Source organism: Colletotrichum paranaense, assembly GCF_030867605.1.
Source record: "Colletotrichum paranaense strain IMI 384185 chromosome Unknown Scaffold_4.1, whole genome shotgun sequence".
NCBI classification, from domain to species: domain Eukaryota; kingdom Fungi; phylum Ascomycota; class Sordariomycetes; order Glomerellales; family Glomerellaceae; genus Colletotrichum; species Colletotrichum paranaense.
In genome coordinates this window covers 2654915-2678233 of record NW_026848962.1, presented here as the reverse complement: position 1 = coordinate 2678233, position 23319 = coordinate 2654915, and the positions used below count along the sequence as shown (strand labels likewise).

The window sequence follows — 23319 nt, the reverse complement described above, 5'->3', positions numbered from 1 at the left end:
TTGAGTGTTCAGCAATCTTTTACACGCTGCGAGGCTCGATGTACCGTCAAACAGTGTCGTTCATCACCCCCATCTCAGAACGCCTTGTGAGGCATCTCCCAGCTTCTCAACCCCACTGGACAAGCACCTTCTTGCCCTTCTTCTTCTTACCACCTGTGCTCTGACCAGCTTCCTCGTCTTCCCTCTCCGATACATTCTCGCTCGCGGCTCCGCTTCCTGGGGCCGATCCCCAGCTGAAGTTACTGGCAGCGCCGCCCAGATCGCGTCGCACACCTCGTCCCGATCCATAGCCAAAGATTGTTGTGAGGGGCTTCTGTGCCGGAGGCAACGCGGGGAAAGCAGATGATGGTGGCGGTCGACCGGCCGGCGTCGAGCGCACGGGTCCTGCGGAGCCCGAGGATCTTGAAGCGGAGGGGTTGTTCGGCCCAATCCAGGATGGCTGTGGTGCCGACGACTTGGAGGACGAGGCCGCGGGGAGGGCAGGGAAGGCCGATGGCGCTGGAGGGCGAGAGGAGCCCGACGTGGAAACCCAGTTCGCCGAAGCGGCCGGGGCCACCGGTTTAGGCCCCGAGGCGCCGGCTCGGGTGCTGTTCTTCAGCCTCAACACGCGGTTGGAGTGCTTCTGGTTCGAGCTCGGTGCGGCAGCTGGCGCAGTGGGGGACGGCGAGGCTGCACTAGCCCAGCCGCTTGAAGCCGTCGTCGCGCCGTGCATACCGCCCAAGCCAGGCAGAGACGGGTAGTCTTCGTTGATGGCTCTCCAGTCCTGCCACGCTTTGTGCAGAGCCGCGACCTTGCTCTTATCCTCGAATAGGTCAGCAACTTCACGGACCAATGTACCCAATGCGTTTGACGATGTATCAGCGAAGAGCGAGAAGAAGGCATCGACCAGTTGAGGGGCGGTCAAACTTCCTTTTCGGAAATTTGAAATGTAATCGCGGAACTCCTTCATCTTAGACTGGTCGTGGCCAAGCAGGTTTGAAGCGCGCTCAACGACGCCTTGGTGGCGCAGCATCACCGCTCTCTCCTGAGGAGGCAATGATGCAATGTCAGTCACATTGAGCTGCTCCATCTCGGCCGTAGGCAGCGCAGGCGCAGGTACGGCTGCAGCTGCAGGGGCTTGACGTGATGAACCTCCAGGCGCCGGCGCACCATTACCTCGGCGAGACGAAGAAGCGGGTGTCGTACTCGCTGGCTGGGAGAGCGAACCGCCAAAGGTACGGTTGGAAACTGACTGTGCCGAGTGGATTGCCATTTGTCTTTGGAAGGCAAGCTCATCCCGGCGGAGCGGTTGCGCAGAGCTATGAGGTATGGGTTCGGCATTGGGATCCCGGCCACGGCCACGGCCTTGGCGTCCGCTGGAGGGGCCATCACCACCGCCGCCGCCGCTTCTACCGCCGCCACCTCCTCCACGTCTCTCGGTCTCGTATGTCGATCTGTAGTCAAAGCCTGACATGTTGACTATCCTCGCATCTCTCCGAACATCCTTGGACAGAGAGTTGGCATGCTCTTCCAGTTGATGCGCCTTCAAGTCCATTTCCGACTCAAAGACGACGAATTTCTTCTCTAGGCATTCCTTGTCCAGACAGGGGAAATGGTCTTTTTCAAAGTGCTTCTCCAAAGCATTGTAGTTGACAAAGTAGTGGGGGTGTCTCGAGTCTCTCCGATCGCAGATGAAACATCTTTCGTGCTTTTCGCGGCAGTGATCAAAGAGCTTATCGTCGTCATAAAAGCGCGATCCGCAGAACCCGCATAGGGGATGTCCCTTGAAGCCCGTCTGGTCAATGGCACCTGGCCTGTCGTCTCCGTGCCTCATGTGCTTCTCGAGCTCCTTGTCCGCAAAGAGTTCATGCTCATGGGTAAAGACCTTCTTGTTTCTGGTACACAGGTCGCACATCTTCATGTGATGCGTTGACCGAACGTGTCTATGAAGATCTGGCCAGCCTAAACCGGCAAAGACACAGTCTTCCGCAGGGCAGTTGTATCGCAGGAGCACGACAGTGTCGCCGACAATTTCCTCATTGGTATATCGGATGCCAATGTTGCTGTCGAAGCTCGTGATGTCGGCGTCGGTATAGTCCTCGTATCGCTTGTTCGCATCGTCCGTGAAAACGACAAAGGGAGAGGCAGTCTTGCTTGAAGTTAGTCTCGGCGTATCAATGGCGCGTCAGTGGAAGTAAGACTTACTCGACAATGAGGACAGTCCTTGGTCTTGTACAGGGCTCTCATGCGTAGACCACAGATGTGGCAGGTCTTATGGTTGCATGGTGCAATCGAGTGGAACTTGATGGGCTCTGCGCAAATGAAGCACACCTCGCCGTCGCTGCTCGCGGTATCATCGTCCGCTGCAGCCGTACGTGTGAGCACCTTGTTATCGGCTTTGGTGACGGGGGCCTGTGATGCGCTCGAGGTTTCTGGCTGGGTTGACGCAGCAGCGTTATTACCGCCTCTGCCACGTCCTCCTCTTCCTCTTCCACGGGTTCCAGCGTTGGCTCCTCCACCTCCACCACCGCCGCCGCGACCTCTTCCACGGTTGCGATTACCCCTCGAGGGGTTCGAGTCGCCGCCGGCAGCGTGAGTATCGGCCATCGGGACAGTCGTCTTTCTCGTAGATAATGAGACTGTCGAGTCGGCTGGACAATACTGTCGAGACCAACGGTCTTACACTGGCAGTGCCTTTCTTGGATGCGCGGAAATTGGTCCTCCACTTGAGCTTGCTTGTGGGCCGGTGTAGCTGCAACTGAATAGCTCGTTCCAGATTGCGTGTAGTGACTTGAAGAGGTAGCGTGAATTGGTAAGAGAGTAGGAAAAGGCCGGGATACAGACGGGCAACCCGGTACTTTTAATCGGGCGCTGCGAGACGATGTACGTCGAAATTAATGATTATGTGTGGCTCCCAAGGGAACCGCGAGTGGGTTGGATTGGCTCTGGCATTGGTGGGTGGAGGGAACACATGGCGGGGTCCATTTGCGCAAAAAAGTCCCCTTCCATTGCTCGTTGAGGTGGCAGCTACTGCCACTGTGGGTGCTAACTTCCATTCTGGTCAGCGACCGCCGACCGGGGTTTCTCCGTGCTCTCGGTGTGCGTCATTCACCCCTGCAACCGCCATACCGCCATGCCGCCATCTGAAGAAGCTTCGAGGCTTACATAACACAGCAACAACCACAAGCTGACAGCTGAGCTTCGCGGAGTCACCAGCCGGTTCCAGGCCACATTTGTGGCTTTGCACTCGACTCATCGAGGCGGTGCAAGAGGCATTCGAAGCCTTTCTCAATGGATGTCAGATATCTCGATTTAGAATCGCCTCTGCCTTACCTCAGGTAGCCCAATATGAGTTGCATACAAAATGACTCATCTGTAATCATCGTTTCTCTGCTGTAGCTGAAGCATTGTTCTGCGGTGCCAGTTTCTCTCTCATTCGATGCCTATGGTCTTGCATCATTGACTTCCCAAAATATGTTGCGTCATTGGACCGGCAGAGGACTAAACCAGTATCTTAATAGAGTGTATTTCAAGGGAGACTAGTCTCGACCGATTCCAAAGGCCGAGCTAGCCTAGATTCTCTACCTCAGGTAGCGTAAAGCCTGCAGTTGCAGCCACAGCTGCAACATCCAGCATGGCCAAATACTAAGTATGTAAAGATGCCATGTCGACAACGAACCCACCCTCTACTGATATCCTCCTCCAACGACCACACTAGAAGGCACTTCGCGATTCGCCATCCATTTGCTGCCTGTACCCGGATGTCCAACCAAACCGCCCGGAAAGTTCTGATTGCCCATCCCAAACCAGAAAGACGCCATTGCTTTAAATCGCACCGCTTGTCCGTGTTATTTTCATCCTTGGACCATGTCCCTCCTTAAATATGCTCTCACTGCTCCTCAACCGGGTAAAGATGGGCCCCGATCATCTTGTTCATTTGGAACATATCCACCTTGGATTGTTTGAAAATCGCGTGCATCTTGTCGTCGCAAATGATTTGTCTCTTGTTTTCCGGATCCTGTAGGTCGTTGCCCTTGATGTGTTCCCAGAGCTTCTTGACAACCTGCGGGCGAGAGAGCTGGGGTAAAAAGTCAGCATGTTATTGTCAGACAGCATGTCATCCCGGAAAAATCATACCTGAGGTTCGCCAAGCAACTCTGACAACGGCTCGCTCAAGTTGAAGGGCTTTTGGAATCCACCACCAGCCTTGCGTTTCGGCGCTTCGCCGCTGTCCTCGACGTCGCTGTCGTCAATCTTCTTGTCGCTCTTCTTGCGGGGCGCCTTCTTCTTCTTCTTGGCCGCTTTGCTACCCTTACTGCTTGCGCCATTGCCGCCTCGAGTTGTCCTTCCTCTTGCCATTTGGTTTTCCTGAGCTTGTAGCTTCGCAGCGAGCTTGGCATCGGCGTCTTCAGACGAGTCCTCACGCTTCTGTCTCTTCCGGACAGGCGCGACGGACACCTCAATCTCGCCATCAATATCATCGTCGTGGCCGTTGGCTTCGCGCTTCGGGGCGGGACTTGCGGAGTACGAGTCGGGGGCTGCGTCGTTGGAACCCGAGATGGCGTCGAATCGCTCTTCTATCAGCGCCTTGATGGCATCCTGCAAGCATCTGTGTTAGCTTTGACCCAGGTTATTGGTAGGTGTATGTCTGCAGCTGGCAGTGGGATTACTGGGTATATAATTACCTTCTGAGCAGTCAGGTCCTTCCCGCCAAGAGCTTTCTCCAGACCCAAACGGATCTTCTTGCGAGTGATGGTCGTCAAGTCCGCGGTCGCAAGGATGCCATCTATGATGGCCGTGTAGTTATCCTCATCTTCAGAGCTCACTGCAGAAATCAGTTTAGCGACAGCGTTGCAGGCAACAAGACCTAAAGCGCAGGAACATACGGGGAAGAGACATATTGCTGCCAGAGTGTATGATGTTCCTGGAGTAGTGTTTTGTAGATGTGTCGATATTCGATCCGGAGCGACCGATAGTCGCAGGTGCACGGTCGGTTGGAGTTGTTGCGCAAGAGTATGGTGAAGCACTTGGAGACGCAGCTGGCCGGTCGATTGTGGAAGAAGCTGAGGGATCGGCAAGAAGAGAGTTGGTAGGTGGATTGTTTGGTTGGCCTCGAATCAGAGCATATCTTTGACGATCCGTACCTCAGCTTGGCATCAGTGGGAAGGCGCGAGGGGCATGAGAATTCGAATTCGAATGGAAGATGCAAAGTGGGACAGCACGATCCACGCCTCTGGCTTCTTTATATCGCGGCGGAGTGCATCAACGTGCCGGCACACACACACGCACAAGGCTGAAGAGAGGACGATCTCTTGGTGGGGCGTGGCTGCCAAGGCGGGAGTCGCGAAAGAGAGCTGATGCACCTGATGGGTATAACGTGTCGCTGGGAGACGTGGAAGTTGATCTGGGGGTGTGAGAATGGACCGGCGAGGTTTTGTCCCAAACGACCAGTTGCGACGGATGTGCGGTGTCGGTGCAGTGTGCAGTGTGCAGTGTGTGGTGCGATCTGTGGCCCGGGCAAGAAAAGGTGAGGCTCACACTTTCCGATGTTTGGTTCTTGTTCGGTCGGCACCTTAGCGTGTGGTCTGTTCTGAAGACCGGGTAGTCTGTTGGTAGTGTATCTGTACGTAGTACGGGAACTCCGTAAGGTGAGGTAAGGTAAGGTATCCGCAGCAGGGGAGAATGAGATACCTCAGCAACCAAAACAACGCCGACGAATAGAAAGCCCAAGTGCGGGTTATGTGTGGCTGAAAGGACGGAAAGACAGAAAAAAAAGTGGTCTTTGGGTTCTTTCTTGTCTTGCAGTTGTGCATTAGACGTTGGCTCGTGCTGCCATCAGTTCCAGACCTCGACGCCGTGCCAATCACATTGCCGAATTGACTCCCGGCTGATGTTCCTTCGGCAGCCCCACCCCACACCGGTCGCCTGACAAGCATCACGTGGCTCGGCTTGCATTATACGGCTGGGGAAGGCGCCTCTGGAGTTTTCACCCAGTCTTATCTTATTGTCATGGTATATCTATCTTAGTAAGCAAATCAGGTAGTCATATTCAGTCATATTCAAGTAAGATAATTACCATATATCAAGATGACTTCAAGTGCCTATAGAGAGTATTTTCAACCTACCTACCTTGCTAAGTATTGATTATGTCTTATGACGACTTCGATCGCATGTCAGCACCTTGTCTGGCCGGTGGGATTCTTTTTCGGTGTGTAAGCCAATCAGAAACTAGATTAAGTCTCGGTGAGGTCTAGAGCGGTTCCCAAATCGGCAAAGGCGCACTCCACTATTCCAAGTTAGCTTCGGGCCAATGAAGTCTCTGGCGGTCACTGCTTGACCATCTTCTGCAGACTATCAGTCTATCTACTGCGCTTGTGTCTAACCGTTGGATTGGTGACGTTGGTCTCTCTGATCGCACTTGAGTTATTCCATATTCTTATTATTCTCACTACTTCTGTCCTACATTATCTAGGTTACGCCGTTTCTTGCTTCGAGATTGCTATAAGGGAGGCAAGTCAGGATGCTCAACCCTTTCAGCATCTTCACCCAGGCCTTTCCGCCGCGGCCGCAATTCACAGAGAAGGATATTCCCGATCTCTCTGGCAGAGTCAGTATCTCACGTAATACCCTCATCATGACTCGCTTGATACTTACACGTCGCAGATCTGCATCGTTACAGGAGCAAACACCGGTGTTGGCAAGGAAGTCGCACAAATTCTGTACTCCAAGAACGCCACTGTCTACGCTACCTCTCGTTCGGAAGAAAAGGGCCGTTCAGCCATCAACGCTATCAAGGAGGCGGTACCTAATTCTACAGGAAAGCTGGATCTCCTCACTCTGGATCTGGCCGACCTCACCACCATCAAACCCGCAGCAGATGCCTTTCTCGCCAAGGAGACGCAACTGCATCTTCTCATCAACAATGCCGGTGTCATGATGCCGCCTCAGGGAAGCAAGACAGCCCAGGGGTACGAATTACAGCTCGGAACAAATTGTGTCGGCCCGTTCCTCTTCACCAAGTTGCTGACGCCGACTCTGGTGCAAACGGCCAGGACGGCACCCAAAGACAGTTGTCGTGTTGTCTGGGTCTCCAGCTCAGCCGCGGAGGTCTTGTCGCCCAACCCTGCCATCGAGATCGATAATCTCGACTACAGTAGAGATAGAATCAAGGAGTTCAAGTACGGCATCAGCAAGGCAGGCAACTACTTCCACTCTACTGAGTTCGCCAAGCGACACAAAGCCGACGGCGTCATCAGTCTAGTAAGTTTTGGCAAATATCTGGTCAAGAACATGTGAAATGGGTAACTAACTATCCAAAGGCCTTGAATCCGGGAAACCTTTCATCAGAGCTGGATCGCCACATCACGGCGCTGATCCCGACGCTGTTCAGAAAAGCCACCACATATCCTGCCATTAATGGCGCTTACACGGAATTATTTGCGGCGTTATCTCCCGATGTGACAATTGAGAAGACGGGCGATTGGGGTGCGTCCGACCTTGTCTGCTGAATTTTATGAGTTGCTAATCAGACGTCTTACAGTTGTTCCCTGGGGTCGTTTTTATGCCATTCGGGATGACCTTGTCCAGGGCTCCAAGTCCCGCGAAGATGGCGGTACGGGTCTCGCCGAAGACTTTTGGAAATGGACTGAAGAGCAGGTAGCAAAGTATCTCTAGTGTACGAGCTTGTTCAGTCACCTAAGAAGGTCCAAAAATCTGCCAAATTTCGTCGTTCACCACTTGTTACTAGAGGCAAATCCAGCAATACAACATAGCCAGGGAATCGTCAAGTGGTGAGTCACTAGTTCTTCATCGCAGTTCAGACATCAAAAGAGCGGGCAGCTTTGGTATCGTACACTGAAGAATATATTCAAAACTAAGTCCAATAGGCACAGTGACAAGTCTTATATGCAAAAATGATATGTACATCAGAAGTGGTCCTATCCTTGCCTCGGAGTCCAAAGGGACACCCAAGCAGCGTTCGTTCTCCTCAAGCTCCAATCAACAGCGGAAACGCTTAGTTGCGCTTGGCGTGGTTGCGGCGGCGGCGGCGACGGCACGCGGGCTTGGCGCTAGCAGAGGCAGCGGGAGCAGAGCTGGTGGTGGCAGCAGCCGGGGTAGTGGCAGCGGGAGCGGAGGGCTCCTCGGAGACAACGGGAGCGGCAGAGGAAACGGGGGTGGCGACGGGAGCAGAGGAGGAAGCGGGCTCAGACTCGACGGGAGCGGCGGAGGATACGGGGGCAGCGCTGGTGGTAGGGACGGCGGTGGTGGTAGGAGCCGCAGTGGTAGGGGCGGCAGCAGCGGGAGCAGAGGAGGAGGCGGCGGCGGCCGAGGTGGCGGCGGGGGCAGCAGAGGAGGCAGGGGCGGAGGAGCCGGTGTCGGAAGATCCGGAGCCGACGGCCTTGGTGATCTCGCCGTTCTCAATGTAGACGCCGGAGAAGTAGAAGTCCTCGGTCTCGTCGGCGTAGCCGTCACGGGGGAGCTCGAGGACACCGACGTGCCAGTCGGCACCGTTGCTGGAGGCGGAGGCAGTGACGGGGGCAACGACCTGAGTCAGGGCCTCGGCGCCGGTAGAGTGCCAGAAGCCGACGGAGCCGCCGTCAAAGTCGATCTCGTAGGCAACGTTGTGCCAGACGTCAGCGTCCCAGTTGACGCTCCACTCGGTCTTGCCGCCGACGACCCAACGGAGGAGGGGGTCCTCGGTGCCGGTGGCGCCGCTCTGCCAGCCAGACTTCATCTCGACGAAGTGGCTCTCGAAGAAGGCGATCTGGTGCTCCTTGTTGAGGGAAGGGGCGTTGGTGTCGCTGCGCTTCAGGGAGAAGTGGTAGAAGAGCTTGCCCTTGCCGATGGCGGCGGTGGTCTGGGGGATGAGCTCGGTACGGCGCATGGTCTGGCCGTTCCAGAAGGAGGTGCTGGTCAGGGAGATCTTGGCACCCTGCTTGGAGCCCGTGTCGGCCGGGTTCTTGAAGTCGGAAGAGAGGTTGACGTAGTCGGTGGTGGCGCCGGAACCGTGGATGTAGTACTGGTAGGGGCCGACCTGGCTGCTCCAGGACCACTTGTCGAGGTCAGTGGCAGAGGTCATGTCGTTGAAACGACCATCCCAAAGGATCTCGCACTGGGCGCGGGTGGCCAGCAGAGCCGCGCTGGCGATGCTCCATGTGAACTTCATTCTTGCGGGTTGGTTGTGTGGTTGGCTTGGGAGTTTGGGGTGTAAGTGAGCGTGTATATGCCTAAACCGACCGGGCGGCTTGGAGAAAGCTTGAATTCAAGGGTTTGAGCGAATGGAATGTTTCGAAAAGAAAGAGAGGACGCAGGTCGCAGCAATCGATGCCTTGGCCTTGCTTGAGGAAGTTCAATGTACGATAGAGAATGTAGCTAAGCTCAAACGAAACGAGGCATGCATTACGCGTTGGCAGACCAGCTCCTTTATGTAGGTCTCCTTCGGCTTCCTGGACTCTAACCCTTGGGATGAAGATTCAACTCCATCCTCGCTCCGTGGTTCCTGGAAAGGAGATGACCCCGCAGGTTTAGCTGCGAGGAATAGAGTAGAAGGCTCCTTTGGGGAGATGGGCCTTGCAGAAGCACTTTGTTTCACGGCAAGGTTTCCCGGTTCAGCGGATGCATCTTGCAAGCCTCTGTCAAGCGAATTAGGCCTGTACGCACTACTACGTACTCCGTCCGCAGTGAGTGGGATTAGATTGCGGAGTTGTCCCTGACTTCAGGTGAGGCCATGGTTGATGAGGCCACGCCTTTTCCGTACGTGTGCGGCCTGCAGGTCCCAGGTTGCGGCGGCAAGGCAAGGCAAGGCAAGGCAAGGCATGCCCCATACACAGTAGCAACTTTGGCTAGGAGCAAAGAAGCAGAAACTGCAGGATCCCGCAGCGAAAGGAGTCATGGAAAGACCAGGGCCTGGGCTCGGGTGGGAGAGGCGGACCAACACAGCCAGAGAGAAATGAACAGGGTGTTGAGTGGGCGCTTGATATTAATGAAGTCGAGCCCACATCTCGTTTGCATCTTGTATGGATGACGATGCAGGGGGTGCTACAAGACTGCGAGAACGCACGTTGAAGTCGAGAGAGAGCCGCCCAGGTGCGAAGCTTCTGCTGGTGGGAAATTTGCACACGGGGCTCGGGGTGGGCCCGCTAGGCCGGATCGGGGCCGTCTCCAAACGAGCAAGCCGCAAGCGCCCCTTTTCGGCACAACCGGGAATACCCTTCTTTGGGCCTTCGCCGTAGTGTACAATTGCCAATATTCAAGCACCCAAGTTCATCCCAAAAAAACTCAATTTGAGAAAGCCACCGCCCGCCTGTCAAACTGCAAGCCTTTTTGCCGCCTTCATCGGCTACCACCGTCGGGTTGTGGGCGACGGCGTGGCGGCGGGAAAGACTTCCAATGACGTGATGTGTTATACCCGAAATAACGTTCTTTTTTTCGGCTATCACTCACCTTAATTCACCTTAAGTATGTAATAGAACACAAGGGTACGGATACACTGCTTATTGGGATTGAATGTTAAGAAGTGCGAATAAGGCGGGAGATCTCCCGAGATAGGCATGCATACCCGGGCCCGAGACTGTGGACTGTCCGCAAGCCGCCCCGATTTTCTTCCTAGGGCTTCAGATCAGCCCTGATCAATAGACAAGCAACATATGCAAGACAACAATCATCATTATGGAGAGAGGACAGCTATGTCAGGTCGAGAAAGGGCAGCAACCGTTGAATTGGTTCATCATTCCTGCTCTCCAGATACTTTCATCAGTCCATCTTATATTCCTGGCTAACCGACCAAAAACCCGCTTCTTCATCTTCGATAGTCCTGGCTCCCATCACGACCTGAGGTACTCACAAACACTTTTGCCCCAACGCGACGCCCCCTTGTATACCCACATGCCAGGCGCATTACCCGTCTTCAACCCTTCTATGGCGTCCGCAAGTATGAGCCCGCACCCCTCCTTCTTCACCTCTTCTATGGGCGTGAGATACGTCTTGAATGAGAACATGATCGCTCCCGTCTTGGGAAGTCTGGTCAAGGTTTGTAGTTCTTGGCGCAAACAAGCCTGAGTGGGTGGTATGAGCTTCCTGGTAAATGGTACATTGAGTTTCAAGGAAGGCCATCTCACCTTTGAAATATCGACATCCTCATCCTCTTCTGTCTTGTCGCCTTCATAAATGTGCAAGTTGCTCGGGCTAAAGAGGTTCTCATGCGTCGAAACAGACCACTATATCAATTCATCAGCGGAACGCCTCCGTATCCAAGAATAAGCAAGCTCACGTTCATCCGCTTGACGCTCTTCCCAACCTGTAATCGAGAGAAGAAGCGCTCCATGCTTGCACCAATCTTCTCATATGACGGCACCGGGGTGTGAATGTCCTTCATCAGCTTTCCGAGCTTGTTGGACGGATCGAATCCAGCAGGATGGCAGCAAACGAACGCCACGCAACGATGGCCCTCTGGTGTCTCAACGAGCAAAAAGATGTCGTCTTCCACGGTCTCTCCAAGAGCTTTGAGGGCAGTCACGGGGTCCTCCGGCGGCGCGAGGGGCAGTGATGTCTTGGTAACATGGTTATGGAACTTAGTCTTGTCCTCGGACAAGGAGAACATGGTTGGATATCGCTTCGGCAGATACTCTGAGAGTATATAAGTCCAGGCCTCATGAAGGGCAGGTAGGCCTTCTGGCACAGCGCCCGCTACCGTTGACGTATGCTCATCCAGAAGCTGACGACGCTCGGTCACTCGATCAAGGTAGTTGTTGTCTATAATGATGAGGTCTTCTGGCGGACTTGCTTGGATGGCTAATATGATAATCCGTTAGAATGTAAGCAAGATTCATGTGCAAGGGTCGTGGTACCCATGGTGATGTGATAGACTGGTTTGAATGGCCGGTGCTTGGCAGGATCGATGTCCTGCCAGTCAAAATCTTTCAGAGGCATTATGTCGGTCTTTTCGTCTGATTTCTCCTGCAAGCTAGTCCCGACGAGCTTTTCCTTAACACAGTCAGACGTTTCCGTGGGATCTTTGAAAGATAAGGAGACACACCTTTGTGGCATATCGCCACTTCCACCTCCATGCGGAGAATAGCAGTACAGCTACAGCCAAAGCCGAGAGGAGGAACATATCGGCGTTTGGAAATAATGTGAGAGGCGAAGTCTAGAAGGCAAGATGTTTAATGTGGCTATAAGAAGATGGGATAAGTTGAATCGTTTCAGCGCAGTAACGAACTCTTGACCTGACTCAGGATAACAGCAAACTTATACGGCGAGGATCCCTGATACAAGTCGAGGAGCCGAGAGGAGACCGTTATCGGCCCAGACAGCCGGACACGTTAAGTCTCCGCTAGTACTGGGTAGACTTTCCGAATCGTGGGAACCCGCCCCAGAGCCACGATACCTCTTTTGGGCAATAGATTGAGACCACCGGCAATCATCTGGCCTCGATTGGCTGGGCCAATAAGATGCACCTCATTTGGGCAGTGGAAAGAGACCCTACCCTACAACGCATGCCGTGTTCTCCAACTTTGCATGCATACATCAGACCCAGCGTAAATAGCGTATCAAGCACATAGCGTGGCATTCTACCACGCAGTAGGTCTCCCGCCTGGAATGTTGACTTGACTCCGATGCTTCCCCGCAAACGCCTTGGCTTGCCACCCCACAAGACGACTCCAAAGTATCTGATGATGTCGGGCTGTAGTGTCGCGATGTCAGGTTTTTGATCAGATTATACGTAATAGAACCTGAGCATCGCAATGCTTCAACCATCGGCTCGACCTTCCTGCCCCAGCCACATGTAGTTCACCCAAAGGGGTCATTTCCCTGGCTGTAGCGCACGCAACGTCAATATCCATCCTCACATACCTTTAGTCAGTTCCCGAACTGACGGAAACAGGGCCTAAGAGGTCTCAAAGAGATACGAAGGTGAGTAAGTAATGCAGCTAGCTTCACATTCTCATGTCACTGAGTACTAGGATCGCTTATGGCATGTCTCCGCACAATCGAGTATTTGAGGAATCCTCACCAAGCAGAGCCAGGACATAGTTATCAGACAATACATCTCACTGCCAGTAGTGGTGGACTCGAAAGACTCTTGTAAACAATGAAGCTGATGATGGGGAGTGAATGCCTCCCTGCCTAAGGTAGTGGTGACTATGCATGACTCTAAAGATAACGTACATAAGGTACCCCGCAATCGGACCTGACATGCCGGCAATCGATAAGAGTATGAGAAGATAAGATAAAGAAACCAAGGATTCTGAGATTAGTCATCATTCTTCAAGGTCGTGAGTGCTTCAGAGAGCTCATAAGTCAGCAAGAGCTTATCTCTTCAGCTACGTAATCACGCAAGCTCTGGCAAGGGTGAGCTCCTCATTCGACTCCACGCTCTCACCATCATCCATGTCATTGACCACTCACGTTGCCGAAGTCGCGACCGAAGAGAAGCGATCACTTCCCCGTGTGCCCCTCCAGATACTCCCAAAGCTCATTGTCGTCGGCGATGTCTGCGCTCTGGGTTTGAAACGTCGGCCGATAATCCAGCCGAACCGTCAGTCACCTTCTTGATTGGGCCAAGGGCTCCCCCAAGGAACCCAATCCTCAGAGCTTTGGGGCCAGTATAACATATCCCTTGCTCCTAGAACTTTTCAACGTCTGCTATTTGATCTTTTTTGCTTCAAACAACACCAAAACGTTAGGTGTTGTCATGGATTCGGAAAAGAGCGGCATGTTGCCGCCGTACAGCGCCGCAGACCTCCCGCCGCCCTCGGCCCCCCGGCACTCTCATCATCACAAACGATGGCTACGACCCAGACGCAGCATGAAGCTCATCGTGGGATGTCTGGCGTTCATTGCTTTTGCTCAGTGGAAACAGATCTCGATACTGCCTTCCCGCGAGCCATCCTCCTCACTTTCTGCGGAGCGTTTGCAGCAGGACTTGGCGACCTGTGCAAAATTGCGACACAAGCCACAGGATCCAATTGGTCTCGGTCGAGAGAAGAATGCTCGTTTCGTCGACGGCCAGCGCCCGACGCTCATCCGTAACGCCACAATCTGGGTTGGCGAGGCCGCTGAGGGAACATCTCCAGAAGATGCGCGTGCCGGCAAAGGGTACTCGTGGATCACTGCCGACGTTCTCATCGATTACGGCCTGATCCAAAAGGTCGAAGCCGACATCTCCCTCGACTCCCTTCCTAAGGATACCCAGATTTGGGACGCCAAGGGCCGCCAACTGACCAGCGGTGTTATTGACATGCACTCCCACGCCGGTGTTGGTGCCCTACCCGAGCTCGTCGGCAACCAAGATGTAAATGAGATGTCCAACGACATTACTCCCTACGTCCGTTCAATCGATGGACTCAACCCCCTCGACCCACAGATCCAGGTCATCAAGTCTGGAGGTGTAACTACCTCGCTGGTTCTGCCGGGCTCTGGCAATAACATGGGAGGCGAGGCCTTTGTCATTAAACATGCCGTTGGCAAGCCCGACGGCCGCACCGAGCTTTCTGCCGAGGATATGCTGGCGGACCCGGATCGCAACTGGCGGTACATGAAGATGGCATGCGGAGAGAACGCGAAGCGCGTCTACGGAAAGGTTGGGCACAGCCCCTTTTCCCGTCTCGGCGAGAGCTGGGAGTTCCGCCATGCCTTTGAGCAGGCAGCAAAGCTTGTGCAAGAGCAGGACGACTGGTGTGCGGCCGCCGACAAGTTTGGAGTGGAGAGCCAGTCATCCTACTTACCCCAGGACCTCAAGTGGGAGAGTCTCAGTGCTGCCTTGCGAGGCCAAGTGCACATCAACACCCACTGCTACACGATTCCGGACCTTGAAGCATTCGTTGACCACACCAACGAGTTCAAGTTCCCGGTGCGGGCTTTCCACCACGCCCATCAGACCTTCTTGGTTCCCGAGGTGCGTCTTTCTACCCTCTTTGCGTGTGATCCTCCCATCACTAATAAGCTTATGTAGATCCTGAAGCGCGTCTGGGGTGGTCGCCCCCCTGCTTCTGCGCTGTTTGCCGACAACATGTATTACAAGTCCGAGTCGTACGTTGGCTCCGAGTACGCTGGCAAGATCCTTTGGGAGAACGGTCTTACTCCCGTATACGTCAGTGATAACCCTGTCTTGAACGCCCAGCATGTCCTCTTCGAGGCCGCCAAGGCTTACAGATATGGCCTTCCTTACCATGCAGCTCTGTCCGGTGTGACATCTGCCCCTGCCGAGTTGCTGGGTTTGGGCCAGCGCATTGGCAAGATCAAGCCCGGATTCGATGCCGACATTGCTGTGTGGGATAGCGATCCTCTGAGTGTTGGTGCCGCGCCTGTGCAAGTGTGGATTGATGGAGCTGCTCAATTCTCTGATCCTTTTGAGCTTAAGAAGCCTCTTGACGGCCCTATCATTCCCGACCCCAAGCTAGCCAATACTACCGAGGACATCACCGACCTTAAGGAGGTCGTTTTCACTGGCGTTTCCAACGTTTGGCTGTCGGGCGAGGAGGCCAACACAGCCAACAGCGAGACGGTGAACGTTGTGTTCTCAAACGGCGATATCAAGTGCATCGGCGCCTGCACCGAGGAGGTTGCAGCTGCCAAGTCCTCGTCTAAGAAGGTCATTGACCTGAAGAATGGCCACATCACCGAGACTTTCACTGCATTCGGTTCTCTCATTGGCCTCAACGAGATCGACAACGAGGCGGACACGGACAACGGCCGTAACCCCACCGGGTTCAGTCGTGGTCTTGACGGCCTTGTGCTCGACAACAAGAAGCTGCACATAGCTAAGAAATACGGCGTTACCAAGGCAATCTCGGCGCCCAAGTTCACAGGTGGATTGACGCACTCTGGAACCAGTGTTGGCTTTAACACTGATGCCAAGCACTCGCTCGAGAAGGGTGCTGTTTGGGCCGAGGACGTTGCCGTTCATCGTACATTGACTCTCGCCGCGAAGAGAGGTGACAACCCGTCCATCTCTGATGCCATTGGCAAGCTCCGACACACCCTCTTGGAGGCAGTTGCGACCAACGACACCGGATCGGATCCTTTCTCAGAGGCGGCCTACCTCAAGAAGGTGGTCAATGGAGAGCTGCCCTTGGTCCTGACAGTCCATAGTGCGGACACCATTGTCGCCGCTCTCAGAGTCAAGGCCACAGTCGAGGAGGCCTTGGCTGCAAAGAGTCAGTCCAAGGAGTCTCCCAAGCTCCGTGTCTCCATCATTGGAGGCGCTGAGTCTCATCTCGTCGCTTCAGAGCTAGCCGACGCCGGTGTTGGTGTGCTTCTTGCACCTTTTCAGTCGTACTCATACACCTGGGACCAAAGACGTTCTCTGACCGGCGCTCCTCTCACGAACGGTACCGCCATTGACACTCTCCTAGACGCTGGTGTCGTCACTGCCATTGGATTGGAGGAGGATTGGTTGATCCGTGACTTGGGACTACTCGCCGGTATTGCGCAGAAGAATGGCAATGGTCGGTTGAGCGAGAAGAAGGCGCTGGATCTGGTTTCCTCCAACGTCTACAAGATTCTTGGCATTGAAGAGTCGCAGTCGAGGAAGGCTCGCCACTTTGCTGTGTACGAGGGCAGCCCGCTTGAGATTGGAGGCAGAATTCGTGCTGTCGGCAGCGGCCGTGACACCGTGTCTGTTTTCGTGTAAACGAATCGTGGGAAGGTTCCAGGCCTACTTTTACAACGGGTAGTTCATATTCACCGAAACCTGAAAGACCCATTTAATGACTCGGAAACTATTCCGATCCCGGTTCCGAGCCGCGCGGGGAAGACAGTAATACAACGCATGATCAAACTGCACTGGCGGCTCACTTGACAACAGATAGTGATACTGAAAATGGTCCATTCTAAGCACATTAGATCCAGCTGAATCAGCTCTAGCCGTTATGATTTGCCGCAGGGTCGTGGCGTTGATTCCTTTGCCATTGTGGTCCCGCGCGGGTATTACCAATCTGATCCCGGACGGTGACAATCCCGGCGTATCATACTTTGACCAATGAGAAAGGATCAAATCGAAGCCAACTAAACGGATGCCGTTGCTATTTGAGCCTCCTGGTCCCCCCACCGTCCGTTGGTTTAGTAAGGGTCTTAATAGCACTTGAATAGCATCGGATGACAACAGAAACAAGAACTCTGTCCTATTTGACTAGAACTCTACGACTTTCAAAAATCAATTGGATCAACAGACGAAAACTCAGAACATCATCATCTACAATGACACGCGCTGCAGCAATTTGCGTCGCGCACGGCGGAGGTACGTTGAGCTCCATTGAAGACCGATGAAACCCGCAGTGCTGACTTACACGTCTTAGGTCCCATGCCTGTTCTTGGAGACCCTGGTCACGCTTCCATCACCGCATCACTCCAAAAGCGCGTGCCCAAGATTCTGAAGCTCAACACACCAGACGCACCCAGAGCTATCGTGGTTGTGACAGCACATTGGTCAGAGGGTGCACCGACCATCTCATCAGGGGATCATCATGACCTGTACTATGATTACGGCGGTTTCCCGCGGGAGGCATACGCACTCAAATATCCCGCTCCGGGATCGCCAAATATCGCAAATGAGTTGAAGCAGGCTCTCGAGAAAGAGGGTCTCTCACCGGTAATGAACTCACGTCGTGGTAAGTACAAGCAATGGCACGCAAGCTGTAGTAAACCTAGATTAACGTTCAACCCAGGTTGGGATCATGGCGTCTTCATTCCACTCCTCCTCATTCACCCAGCCGCCGACATTCCAGTCATTCAGCTTTCAGTACTGGCCTCTGAGGATCCCGAGGAGCACTTCCGCATGGGTCGGGCCCTCTCAGCTCTGCGCGACACCAACGTCGCCGTCGTCGGGTCGGGTTTTGCTTCGCTTCACAACATGGGGAAGTTGCGGTCACTCATGATGGGAGACCCGTCAACGGCAAAGAGGATCGGGACGCAGGTCAATGAGTGGAACAAGGAGTTGACGGGCGCCGCACTCCTAGAGAAGCGGGAAGACCGGATCAAGGCGCTATCCAACTGGCGAAAATTCTCTCACAGTTACGAAATGCACCCTCGTTATGGCGCGGAGCACTTCATGCCTCTGCTGGTATGCGCGGGTGCTGCTGACGACGAGGTTGGCCGGGAGTACAATGACGACTTCCTTGGGGCGGATATCAAGACATACTATTGGGGAGATGTACGTGTCTGAAATTATTCTAACTAGCACCTTGTTCCATCTATATGCCCATTCCGAAGCGCCAGTTCCAAATCCGCATCTATCCAAGCGGATTGTGGAGAGGGCGAGATACTTCTCAGCCCTTCTATCCCATAATACATTTAACTCGTTATATCATGATTCTTTCAATGTCCTCCTAGCCAAAGAACCCCGACACCCAATGCTAATGGAGAAATAAAACAGTCCCCTGAGTGGGAATACCCGCGAACACCCTCCAGCCCCGTCCCACTGAAACATCTTTTGTGAGCGATAAGAGTACAGAAAGTGGTGTAAAACATTACAAATTAGGGGGCCACGCTAGCGTAGACCAGGTCAGACAAGATTGTTAAAACTTGCCTCCAATGCCCATGGCATCGACGACGTGGGCCTCTTTTTCGACGACCCAGCCGGTTTGCACGTAGTTGGAGAGCCAACTGACCTCGCGTCCACGGTGGCCATCACAGTCACGGCATCCGCGTCTCGCCATCTCGAGTCCGGTGACACCGTCCATGACGCCGCTTCTGCCGCCGACAGTCGCTCCCAGGCCAGTCCAGCTGAGGCGGCGGCTGTCCTTCCGGGATCGGCGCGTCTGCGCGTAGTTTGCCATGGCAGCGAGCTCGCGCTTCTCAGCAATATCGCGGTCGATCATCATGACGTAGTCGAGGATACTGCTGGGTGCTTGCGGCGATGAAGGGTCGGGGAAGAGGGCCGAGAGGTAGTCTGTCAGAAGCATCACGGGTCGCTGGTCGGGAACCCAGTGGCCAGAGGGTTGGGGAACCTGGTTCTGGATCACGAAAACGCCGCCGCAGAATCGGCCGTCAAGCTTCTTTTGAACAGAACGGAGCACACCCATTTGCGCAAAGGGGTCATTCGCATAGGCGAAGTGCTCGATGTGAGGACCACGCTCTTCAACCACCGCGGTGGATCCATCCTCAAAGCGGGTGACCTTGCGGCTGGTTTCTCCGAGAGGCGCCACAAATTCCGAAGCCGCAGCACCAAAGGTGTAGATCTCCAGTTTGGAGAGCTTTTCCGCTTGGATGTCGGAGCAGAGGCGAGCGAGAACGTGCGCAACGGGCAGAGAGCCGTTGTTGTGGGCGAGTACGGCGACTCGGTGGACGGCGGCGTCGAGGAGGGCTGTGCGGAGCTCGGTGTAGAGGGCGCGCGAGGCTTGGGTGTCGAAAGGGAAGCACCGCTGGATGGCGAGGAGGAGCATGTCGAAGGGGAGTCCGTAGGTGGCCATCTGAATACCGCTGAAAGAGCGTCCGAAAAGGCGGGCGAGTCGAGGAATTGTGCATTGTTTGAGGTGTGTTGAGCTTCGTGAGTGTTAGTTTCCGTAGGATCGCTTCCAAAAGAGATGAAAGAGAAGGGGACTTACCTCGTGCCCATCCCGCCAATGAAGATCCATCTCTCCTCATCATCGTCAATGTCTGTTGTGCTGTTTCCAAACTCGTCGCAGTTGATCATAACTTCGTTTCCGTTCATCAACCAACTCAGACCCAGGACCATGCTCATTGAGATTCCTAGCCAAGCTCCGAACAAGATCCCCGGAAGAATAATGAACAAGGGAACGGCAAGCGTCACTATCCCAACTTCAACAATGGCCAGACTGAGTTGGATGACGATGTCCTTGAGGTGGCTCTTGGAAAGGTGCTGACGATGGTTGGCGACGTGTGTTCTTAGCGAAGCCATCAAACCCGGCATCATCTGCCACATTTCCCGTAGATCTTCATGAAGCAATGGCAAAGTCGGCTTCTGTGCTAGTGGTACGGTTCCACAAGCTCCATCTATAAGTGGTGGTATGTATGTTACTGAAGGTCCGCATGTCTTGATCGGTCCGCATGTGCTGTTCCTTGGTGATGTGCGTGGTGAGCCGGTGGGTGACTGATACGATGGTGATCTCGATAGCCACGGCATGACAGGCGAGGTCGTGGGAGATCTTTTTGCTGCTATGAACGGCATCGAAGCAACCTCTCTGGGAAAATCCAAAACGCAGAATGAAAGAAGGATATAGAGAAAGATGGCGGATTGAGGTAAGGATGTAGCTAGTGAGCTCGGAACGAAAGCAAGGGGGTTCGATCAAGAAGTTAAGGTTACACCCATGAAGATTCACATGCAATCCGGTGTTCTTTAATCTTCGTTTCGTTGTTGTTGTTGATGTCTCGTCGTTCACGCCGAGTTTTAGTGCTCCCTCTCCCTTATCATTCCTGTTGCCGCTCGGGCAATCTTGTTGCAGACACCGGCGCAAAACGCTTGTTCGGTGGCGCATTCCTCGGCCAAATTCGCCCCGTGCCTTGACCATCTCGAATTAAATCGTACCCTATTTGAGCCAGAGTGAAAAATTGGTTTAGGAAGTCTGTTTGGGTTCTCGTCGAAGCTGGTTTGTTTACTTTCGAGCTCATCCTACTTACAAGACTTGTTGCGATCTCACGAGGGGTTCGTTGGACATTGTCTTCAAGAAAGCTGATTGGTGATGTTTTACACGATAAGTTAATGGTAATAATAGGAGAACAAGATCCCCCAAAAGCTAGCCTCCCTCAACCTTACAGCCTTCAAAGACCTTGCAGCGGTCCGTCGATTCTCGTCCGAACTCTGAGCACAATTCAGATGGCATTGATCACCCCGGCTACTCGGGTTCCAGAGCCGGGTCGATCCCGTTGCGGCTGGAAGCCAGGGTCTTGCAGGAATTTCTTTGGAGTGAGTGGTGCACTGAGCAACAGACTTCCACCTTGCAGCCCTAAGAGAAAGAGGCGCACAGATGGGCCATTATTTCTGCCCGCTCTTCTTCCACTAAGCCGCTTGAGCTCAGGGTTCTGGTTAGCCTCAGGAGAACTAAAAGGCGAGAAGGCGACGGATTGTAAGCCCGGTATTTTCGTCTAGGCTTTAGTAGCGGACTTTAGCCGCATGCTCCCTTGCATGTGAAGTTCTGACGTAAGTTCGTCTAGTCTCCCGCGCCCCCGGCAGAGCACGTTTTCCTTTGTGCCCGGATGGTGAGCTTCGATCTCCGATGGGGCCGTGATTCCGGCGTAAGACTCCAGTCAAGCTTCAGCCCACCACCCAGCGATGGGGAAAATGCGGGAGGACGAGGACCTCTTACACACTAAGTAAAACCAATTGAGGGTTGATCCCCAATATGATGGAGCCATTCAACCGTTTCAAGATCCCGAGGTTCCCATTTGGCACGGTATCTGCGGGTTAGGAATGGAACACTAATAACCCTGTGCATATATGGGTCCCGAGACCCTCGACGACGCATTACAGAGCAGCGCTTCCAAGGCGACCACATGCATTCTTTAGTAAGCTGGCCCGACTACTATCTTTGCCCAGGCACAGAGATATCTTTATCCAGGTGAAAGTTTACCTGGAATAGGAGGATTGGATTGAGATCTTTCTTGCCCTGGAGGTCAACGCCCACTTTCAAACATGAGGCGTTCAGCTTCTGCCCATGAAGGATTGAAAGCACGGACTGAACGTGGCAGAGGATTGCTATAGGCTGACCGTTATCTGTTTATCATTGATGGACTTGAAACTGTTTCTTTGAGACTGTCTGGTGCGTTGCAAACAGATTGTGCATACGGAGTAGTCTTATGGGCGTCAGCCTGTGTTACTATGGCACTGAAGCTTGCGTGGTAGGGGTAGAAGCTTGGTGGCCACGCCGCCTCACACGAGGCGTCTCTGCGATGGTCTTGTCTAGCCTTCCTGCCTCCGTGAAGAATGGCATTGTAAGTGGCAAAGAGAATCAGCCACGCTAATCAGCCACTCGAAGCCACATTTTCATCATGTCCGACAAATCCAACGCCGTTTAATCAGATAGGGGTTGCAGCTCTAGCAACCCCGTTGTCAGAGACGACAATCTCGAATAAGGACAAAATCACGGGTGTCGAGATTTTTTCGCTATCACCATGACAAATATGTAGCGAAAGATACGCATGTCTGAATACACCCAACCTGCGAAATTCTTTACATAAATATGGAGAGACGATGAACCTTCCACTTCCCGAAGCCCATGAAGCTACAAGCACCATCCTTGTCTTAATGCCCCATCCGATCTTGAGATCGAGGTTCTGGATCAAGCATTGCATTCCTTTTTTCTTCGGCAGTCCTTTACTTTAAGATTGTTAGTTGCTTAAATCCGAGATTCTCGCGAGTCGTACGAAATCTATGTAAAACCCTGTCGGTGATTTATGCTCAGTGTCACAGCAATACTCGACAGGACAACGAACCACGATCTACAAGTGTCTATCGAGAGTTCCTTTCGTGTGAATGACAATTAATAGTTTGGCTCTACTCAGAACCCACAACTCGTTTGGATGATCTCTTTGTCCATGAAGATGATATCGATCACAAGGTCGAACGGAGTTACGGCAATACGCGTGTCAGCAAGTGGCATCTTACAAATTAAGTCAGAAACTAAGGCTATTGGCTGATAGTTACGGGGACAGTGTGACAATACCACAAAGTAAGGTAATTTGGGTGACCTGAAAGTTTATTGGACGATCAGCAACAGCCATATGAAATACACCATAAAAACATGGATCTTGAGTCAATATCCTTCCTTGTCTCCTTTCCTTGGCAGATCTAATTGCGACATTCTTTAGCTTCCCGATCTGGCCCTCGATAAGACCAGCACCAAACTGTAACGGCAATTGATGGTTTAATATGCGAAGCCAGTAGCTTGCCCCCGAGGCCCTCATCGCCTGTGGGATGCCCGCACAACTTTGTTGATGCCGGCTCCTTACCTTAGTGGGCTGACATGATCTTACTGGGGTGGTCGAAGCAAATTTTGCTATTAGGGGCATTCATGTGGATTTGCAGAGTCATGAACTACGAAAGAAAACGCGAATGTATCAAACAACCCGCTCCGTGTCCTCAACTGGGCCGTCGACTGCTCACGGTGGCCACTGGGAGAAACGTCGTCTAGAAAATTCACTTAGTATTAGAACGCTGAAATTTTGGTATATGCAGGCTTAATGCTATTCAAGGTACTATGTACAGGAATGCAGAAGTGAGGTCGAGTTCCAAAAGACGGAAACTCGTGCCTCTAGAACCGTGCACCGGGCATGACACAGTAAGCCTGGATTGCACATCTGGTGTCTATGATAAAAAGAACTCCAACTTGAGACTCGTGAGACCATCATGATTGAAAGGACCATCTATGACCGCTTAGTCTTACA

At 53.4% G+C, this 23319-nt stretch overlaps 9 protein-coding genes across 9 annotated transcripts; 4 read left to right on the top strand and 5 right to left on the bottom strand.

The window, feature by feature from the left end:
- Positions 1–106: 106 nt before the first annotated feature.
- On the bottom strand, positions 107–2586 carry CPAR01_05899 (zinc finger protein; the record flags this gene model as incomplete). Its single annotated transcript, XM_060490175.1, has 2 exons — positions 107–2128; positions 2185–2586. The coding sequence occupies 2 exons, from the start codon at positions 2584–2586 to the stop codon at positions 107–109; spliced, it is 2424 nt and encodes an 807-aa protein (XP_060351641.1).
- A 1282-nt stretch (positions 2587–3868) lies between these two features.
- Positions 3869–4878, bottom strand: CPAR01_05898 (DEK C terminal domain-containing protein; the record flags this gene model as incomplete). Its single annotated transcript, XM_060490174.1, has 4 exons — positions 3869–4057; positions 4117–4578; positions 4665–4804; positions 4866–4878. 4 exons carry the CDS (start codon positions 4876–4878, stop codon positions 3869–3871), a joined length of 804 nt encoding a protein of 267 aa, XP_060351640.1.
- A 1621-nt stretch (positions 4879–6499) lies between these two features.
- On the top strand, positions 6500–7653 carry CPAR01_05897 (short-chain dehydrogenase; the record flags this gene model as incomplete). The annotated part of the gene is made up of 4 exons (XM_060490173.1): positions 6500–6586; positions 6643–7239; positions 7299–7464; positions 7520–7653. 4 exons carry the CDS (start codon positions 6500–6502, stop codon positions 7651–7653), a joined length of 984 nt encoding a protein of 327 aa, XP_060351639.1.
- Positions 7654–7993: 340 nt separating this feature from the next.
- Positions 7994–9145, bottom strand: CPAR01_05896 (uncharacterized protein; the record flags this gene model as incomplete). The annotated part of the gene is made up of 1 exon (XM_060490172.1): positions 7994–9145. The coding sequence occupies one exon, from the start codon at positions 9143–9145 to the stop codon at positions 7994–7996; it is 1152 nt and encodes a 383-aa protein (XP_060351638.1).
- Positions 9146–9542: 397 nt separating this feature from the next.
- Positions 9543–9692, top strand: CPAR01_05895 (uncharacterized protein; the record flags this gene model as incomplete). The annotated part of the gene is made up of 1 exon (XM_060490171.1): positions 9543–9692. One exon carries the CDS (start codon positions 9543–9545, stop codon positions 9690–9692), a length of 150 nt encoding a protein of 49 aa, XP_060351637.1.
- A 1110-nt stretch (positions 9693–10802) lies between these two features.
- Positions 10803–12091, bottom strand: CPAR01_05894 (uncharacterized protein; the record flags this gene model as incomplete). The annotated part of the gene is made up of 5 exons (XM_060490170.1): positions 10803–11033; positions 11097–11195; positions 11249–11769; positions 11826–11961; positions 12014–12091. 5 exons carry the CDS (start codon positions 12089–12091, stop codon positions 10803–10805), a joined length of 1065 nt encoding a protein of 354 aa, XP_060351636.1.
- A 1277-nt stretch (positions 12092–13368) lies between these two features.
- CPAR01_05893 (amidohydrolase) lies at positions 13369–16612 on the top strand (the record flags this gene model as incomplete). Its single annotated transcript, XM_060490169.1, has 3 exons — positions 13369–13516; positions 13665–14875; positions 14933–16612. 3 exons carry the CDS (start codon positions 13369–13371, stop codon positions 16610–16612), a joined length of 3039 nt encoding a protein of 1012 aa, XP_060351635.1.
- A 464-nt stretch (positions 16613–17076) lies between these two features.
- Positions 17077–18142, top strand: CPAR01_05892 (uncharacterized protein; the record flags this gene model as incomplete). The annotated part of the gene is made up of 3 exons (XM_060490168.1): positions 17077–17218; positions 17277–17588; positions 17646–18142. 3 exons carry the CDS (start codon positions 17077–17079, stop codon positions 18140–18142), a joined length of 951 nt encoding a protein of 316 aa, XP_060351634.1.
- A 352-nt stretch (positions 18143–18494) lies between these two features.
- CPAR01_05891 (uncharacterized protein) lies at positions 18495–20107 on the bottom strand (the record flags this gene model as incomplete). Its single annotated transcript, XM_060490167.1, has 2 exons — positions 18495–19461; positions 19524–20107. The coding sequence occupies 2 exons, from the start codon at positions 20105–20107 to the stop codon at positions 18495–18497; spliced, it is 1551 nt and encodes a 516-aa protein (XP_060351633.1).
- Positions 20108–23319: the final 3212 nt, after the last annotated feature.